The sequence below is a fragment of the Lepidochelys kempii genome, chromosome 1 (assembly GCF_965140265.1).
Source record: "Lepidochelys kempii isolate rLepKem1 chromosome 1, rLepKem1.hap2, whole genome shotgun sequence".
NCBI classification, from domain to species: Eukaryota; Metazoa; Chordata; order Testudines; family Cheloniidae; genus Lepidochelys; species Lepidochelys kempii.
Window position 1 is genome coordinate 208,238,480 of NC_133256.1, and position 6,892 is coordinate 208,245,371.

Consider the following 6,892-nt stretch of genomic DNA (forward strand, 5'->3'; position numbering starts at 1 on the left):
AGGAATATTTGTTAACAGATTCTGAAGAACCCTGGTTTATTTATTTATTGTTTTTCACTATTTTAATGGCTATTGTTATTTTTAAGCAAATATAAAGAATAACCTTCTTCAACAATGACCATGGAAGAGTCCTTTGGGCATGCCATGGCCCATGATGTCACCTCTTTTCCAGAAAGAGAGTTTAGAATATTCTGCCCTCATTAGCAGAGCATTACTGGCTGCATTATTAATATCAGTCAAATGCCTCACTCCAGTTTAAGAGCCATGTGCGGTGACTGTAATCAGTACTCAGATAGAAAGCTCTGAAAACAAGAGTGTGAGACAGCAGACAGAGGTATTTGCAGATCAGTACTCAGAATGCTTTGTCAGCTCGCAGCACTGTGGTGCTGATGGCTGAGGTGTAGGTTCTAAACTTATAATGAGCATCCCACCACAGGTCATCCACAGATCTTCAGCACCAAAACCACAAGCCCCATCTGAGTGAAATGCTAGCCATTAGAGGGAGACATAATCCCACACCTACATTCCATGTGTTTTACACAAGCACATTCCGAAAGGCCTGGATGCACCTGGTGGACACCCCAATTTCTGTTCTGTATGTTTTTGTGGGATGTGCTGTGCATGATTAGAACATAAAGACATCAGCTAGTCCGGATTCCCTTTCCCTGCCATTCTGAAGTGAGGGCTTTAAGATATTGGAGGATCAAGGGCACTGATGGTCTGCTTAAAATGAACAGTTTAAATACATCCAAGATTTGCCTCCCTAGGATGTGAAGTGGGATCCCAGTGCAGCTAAAGAAGCTAGCATATTCTTTTGATTTTCATCATTTGTTATCAAGTCAGCCAGAATGACTCAGATACCACCATGATGGAGGAAGTAGGTATGTGAGGTGAGAGATAGAAATTAGGAGGTAGATAGATAGATAGATGGATGGATGCAGAGCTGCAGTATAAAGTGCACTGTTCACCAGTAATTCTAAAATTTGCGCAAGGAATTGGTCTGAAAAGCCAGAGTGCAGCCCCAAAACGTTATCGTGTGGCTCACAAATGGCCTTCATCTTTAATACAGACCTATGGCTCCTGAGAGGCTACAGGTCCCATCATGCAATGTTCCTTCTTCATTCAGAGCATTATATGCTGGAACCTGTAATCTCTTATAGGAAGCACTTCTGTATTTAAGATGAAGGGAGCTAAACATTGCCCCATTTTATTTTGGGTGGCCTTCTAGTCTAACAAACTTGTTCATCCAATGTTATTTATTTTGCAGATGCGAGTGCTTGTGAGAAGTGTCCCGAGGATTTCTGGTCCAACGAAAACCACACATCCTGCATCCCCAAGCAGATAGAGTTCCTGTCCTGGACAGAGCCCTTTGGAATAGCTCTTACTCTCTTTGCTATCCTGGGAATTTTCCTGACCTCTTTTGTTCTGGGGGTCTTCACCAAATTCCGCAATACACCCATTGTCAAGGCCACAAACCGGGAGTTGTCCTACCTCCTCCTGTTCTCCCTGCTGTGCTGTTTCTCCAGCTCGCTATTCTTCATTGGCCAGCCCCAGGATTGGACTTGTCGTTTGCGGCAGCCAGCCTTTGGCATCAGCTTTGTACTCTGCATCTCCTGCATCCTGGTAAAGACCAATCGCATCCTGCTGGTTTTTGAAGCCAAGATCCCTACAAGCCTCCATCGCAAATGGTGGGGCCTCAACCTGCAGTTCCTTCTGGTCTTCTTGTGTACTTTTGTGCAGATCATCATCTGTGTGATCTGGCTCTACACAGCTCCCCCTTCCAGCTACCGGAACCATGAGTTGGAGGATGAGATCATCTTCCTCACCTGCCATGAGGGCTCCCTGATGGCTCTGGGCTTCCTGATTGGTTACACCTGCCTCCTGGCTGCCATCTGCTTCTTCTTCGCTTTCAAATCTCGGAAGCTGCCAGAGAACTTCAATGAGGCCAAGTTCATCACCTTCAGCATGCTGATCTTCTTCATTGTTTGGATCTCCTTCATACCTGCCTATGCCAGTACCTATGGCAAGTTTGTCTCAGCCGTGGAGGTGATTGCCATCCTAGCTGCCAGCTTTGGGCAGTTAGCCTGCATCTTCTTCAACAAAGTCTACATTATCCTCTTTAAGCCTTCCCGCAACACCATTGAGGAAGTGCGCTGCAGTACAGCTGCACATGCCTTCAAAGTAGCAGCCAGGGCCACACTGAGACGTAGCAACGTGTCACGCAAGAGGTCTAACAGTGTAGGTGGTTCCACGGGCTCTACCCCATCATCCTCCATCAGTAGCAAGAGCAACCATGAAGACCCCTGTCCTCTGCCTACCTCCACGGAGCGGCAGCAGCAGAAGCGGGGATGCAAGCAAAAAGTCAGCTTTGGCAGTGGGACAGTCACCCTGTCATTGAGCTTTGAGGAGCCCCAGAAGAACTCTGTGGCCAACAAGAATGCCAAGCACAGGAACTCCCTAGAAGTCCAAAACAGTGATGACAGCCTGATGCGGCACAGAGCCCTGCTTCCTCTACAGAACAGCGAACCCCTAGGTGTAGAGGAGTCAGGAGTGGGAGAAACCAAACAAGAGGTGCAAAGCCCAGAAGAGCCTCCTCTACCGTCAGCAAATTCCCAGAATTTTATAGGTAGCGGAGGTGGCTCTGTCATAGAGAACACAATACGTTTTTAACAAACCAAAAAATGATAAAATCCACCACAGTTCTCCAGAGAAACCAGCTCACCTGCTTTCTTCTTTGGGAAAGACACCGAAGACGCATCTGAGATGTAGCCACCACACCTTATTGTTAGTACAAGCAAAGAGACCCTCACTTCCAAAGGACACACAGGAGGAACAGACTATCAGAAGGCTACATCTAGGGACCCTTGTACTGACATTGTATTTGTTTTAAAGAAATTGGCATCAGGACATCTTGAAAGGACAAGTGAAAATCTTCTCCAGCTCGGTTTTAGTAAAACTTTGCCTACTGCCTTGCCATTGTCGATCCTGCCTGCCAGACGGCAGCTCAACTGGCTGTAAGCATTTAGGCAATTTCATTTTACTCTGCTTTTACACTGATGTATAATACCCCTCTTCCCCATTGTGTATAATAGTCCCTCTGTATCCAACATGTGAGATCTCTAACCATGTTAAACCAAGGAAAGGACTCAGCTGTACTAAAACAGGACTTCCAGTTTGACCCCAGGGAAGGGGTCATTAAAAATAAAACAAATAAATACATAAATATTCTGAATGCTTTGTACAGCCAACAGTCTGAACATGCAAAGTATTTAATATGATAGACGGTCCTCCCTGCTATTTATATAAGATGATGTTCCAACCCCTGCTTCCTGATGCTGCCAGTGTGAGCAGTAGTGAATGCTGGACAGTATTCTTCATAGACATCAGTGCATTAGATCGAATTACAAGTGGCCTGTTGGTTTGTTCCCATTGACATGTTGTCACCCCCAGGCTGCCTATTTTGGTGGAGAGGGAGGACACTTTTCCACCCAAGGGAGAATGTTGTGGAGCTCAATGAGATGTATCCATGAGTGATTATGTTCCTAGTAGTAATATGCTTAATGAAGTGTCTTTGCTGTAATGTCCCATATGACATACATGGCTAAACATTCACATCACAGCCTACATTGTGTTTTGCCATATTAGTTTTTCTCTCTCACACACACACACTTCAAGATGGGGAAACTGTCCCCAAGAAGTGGTTATGTTTGGGTGTAGCCAAAGGAAAGAGGAGTATTAGAGGGGCACACAGACAAGTGGCTGGGTGCGGTATGAGGAAATGCATATGGGCAGCCAGATGTTTTGGGTTTTGTGTCATGCACAGAGGTAATAGTCAGCTGAATATTTTGGAGCAGCTAGGCTTTTGGGGAATTTATAGAGTAGGTAAGCCAGAGCAAGTGCTTCAATCCTGGTCCATCTTGAAGGGGTGTATGGTACAGGACATATCTCCTTTATTTGAAAGAGAAGCTTTAAGGGTTGGGAGGTGAGCAGAAGAGACCTTTAAAGACACTCTCTTCAGTGGCCTTCTCAAGGTTCATGCAAGTGCCTCCAATTTTTGATAAGATGTGCCGACTCCTCTCCCACCCACTTTAAGGATGTTTGAAATGAACTCGCTGATGTGAAAATTTGGCATGTGGATGGATCAGAGAAATAATGCACCTGTACGGCCACACTGCAGACAATGGGCTTATGTCAGGGATTCATTGCCACATAGATTCCAAGGCCCTAAAGGACCACTGACCTCCTGCGTAACACTATCCATAGAAAAGGAAAGGATGAAGTATCATTCATCCGATGAAGTGAGCTCTAGCTCACGAAAGCTTATGCTCAAATAAATTGGTTAGTCTCTAAGGTGCCACAAGTCCTCCTGTTCTTTTTGCGGATACAGACTAACACGGCTGCTACTCTGAAACATGTCACTATCCACAGAATTTCCCCAAAATAGTTCCTAGAGCACATCTTTTAGAAAAACATCCAATCGTGAGTTCAAGTTAATTTAGCGCCCTCTGTGTAACAGTTATCAGCCTGTGTGAATCGATTATACTCTTCTCTCAAAATACTAAAAAATGCTCTTGGTCACTACAGCAGAGTAGGTTGGCCTTAGACTTACCTGGAGGAGAGACAAACAAAGGTCTGTGGAAATGCCTTGGTCAAAACCTCATTATTCTTTTGTTACTATTAGATTGGCATTGTTTGGGGTTTTTTTGGTCAGGGCAAGAAAATAAACCTTCCAGAGGATATTGCCATGTAAGGGTTTGTTGTACTGTCGGTGGTGTTAGCGGAGGAGGAATATGGTGGGGAACACAGGGGTGGCCTGAACGTGGAGAGACGCTTTTTCAAGGTAGGGATTAATTAACCTTTTCATTGCTGTGTGTGCATACACCTGTGCAGGCAGAGCTTCTGCTGATATGTAGAAAAACCTCAGCAAATTAATTCAGTGACCAACATATTAAAATGACATTTGTTAAAAACAATTAAACTGCAGGGAGAAAATTTAAAAATACACACTGTGGAACAATTTTTAAAAGTCGGCTCTGCCATTGAAGCCAAAGGGAACTTCAGGTACTCAACACTTCTAAAAACCAGGCTACATATATAGGTGTTTAAATATGGATTTAGGAGCCTAATTTCAGGCACGCAATTTTGAAAATCTTGGTCTCTGGCTTTAACTGAGTGCAAGGAAATGGCCACTAGATGGCAGGAGTAGCTAAAGAATAAGACAAGTGGGATTCTAGCCTAACCCTGAGAATAGTTTCCAAAGACGTATGTCTTGGTTCAATACATCATCTGCGAAATGGTAAACATAACTGAGACTCATTTGGCAGAATCGCTGCTGCAGACTTTACAAATCCCGAGTCACCAGCCAAGGCACAGGTGCATTCAGTGAGTAAAATTAAAGTATAAGCAGGAACACAAACACAAACATACATATGTCCATGGCCACTGCACAGATGAGATCTGGAAAGTAACTTATGGCTTGCTTCTGTCAGTACTCATCATTTTACATAAGCTGAAAGGAGTGAATTTATCTTTCAATGGATAATGTTCATGTTTATTTCCAAGTTTTGGGGTTTTTAAAATAGTATATATCTACATAAAGTGCAGTTCTACTCTGAAAAGTGACTTTGCTATCATGAGACCCCATATTTATTGGGTCACCAGTGACTCCAGATCACATGTATTCAATTTGCAGGTAAAGAAATGGGTGAAGGGGTGATTCTAATTGTCACCACTACACATTCATCCTCTGAGAGTCAAGCTGGATTCTATCCCTGTCCACCTTCACCAGCAACCCTGATCTAGTTTGAGGTGTACAATAGGTGCAGTTTTGGTGTAATAGACGTCCTAAGGAAAAGAACCCATGTCATAAAGGGGATTGTCATTCAAGTCATCTTTCACCAGCCAAGACCAAGAGCTCTCCACCTGACGACCCCAAGAGGGGAGGAAGCTTTGATAGGACCTGTGTCTAAAAACACCTTGCAGCACACACAGAATACTAAAACTTAAAACAACTTGGACACCCAGCAGTGTCCTTCTGCCAAAAACCCAAGCCAAAGATCCACCATGGTGGCCAGAGCTGTCCACATGAATAATTGCCCCTCTAGATGGCTCCCAGACAGCATAAGAATGGCCATACTGGGTCAGACCAAAGGTCCATCTAGCCAAGTATCCTGTCTTCCGACAGTGGCCAATGCCAGGTGCCCCAGAGGGAATGAACAGAACAGGTAATTATCAAGTGATCCATTCCCTGTTGCTCATTCCAAGCCTCTGGCAAATAGAGGATGTGGACACCATCCCTGTCCATCCGGGCTAATAGCCATTGATGAACCTATCCTCCATGAATTTATCTAGTTCTTTTTTGAACCCTGTTATAGTCTTGGCCTTCACAACATCCTCTGGCAAAGAGTTCCACAGATTGACTGAGCGTTGTGTAAAGAAATACTTCTTTTTGTTTGTTTTAAACCTGCTGCCTATTAACTACTACTACAGCCCTGCTGCTATTTGTAGGATCAACCTGTGGGAGACACTACTGTTACTACAGTGGAGGAGACCCAGAGAGAATATTAGCTTCATACTGGAATTCCATGAAAATCTGGCTGGTGTGCTGGGAATGGTTCCAAGGAAAGCAACTAGTCTTATCCACTGTCCCCTCTCATCCTGACCCCAGCAAAGCCCCTTCTGCATAGAGCCCCAACAAAGTGGTATCTATGGGTTCTCGGGGAGGAGAGGGATGGTGCCACACAAGTGAGACTCTTCCCCACAGTCTACATCTCAAGTAGATCTCCCTCCCCCGCCCCCACCCAATAAGTGGAAGGGCCATATTGGTTCCTGTGTAAAGGTTAGTGTAATTACAAAATTAAGTAAGGGTAATTGGCATGATTTATTTAAAGTC

General features: G+C 44.5%; 1 protein-coding gene across 5 annotated transcripts in view; it reads left to right on the top strand.

Moving 5' to 3' along the window:
* Window positions 1-3,662, top strand: part of CASR (calcium sensing receptor) — a 175,521-nt gene extending 171,859 nt beyond the window's left edge. For all 5 annotated transcript variants that reach the window (XM_073310598.1, XM_073310619.1, XM_073310613.1 and 2 more), the window contains one exon: window positions 1,268-3,662. In XM_073310598.1, coding sequence (XP_073166699.1) covers window positions 1,268-2,670 — 1,403 coding nt within the window. In that variant the 3' untranslated portion in view covers window positions 2,671-3,662. The remainder of the gene's footprint in view (window positions 1-1,267) is intronic.
* Window positions 3,663-6,892: the final 3,230 nt, after the last annotated feature.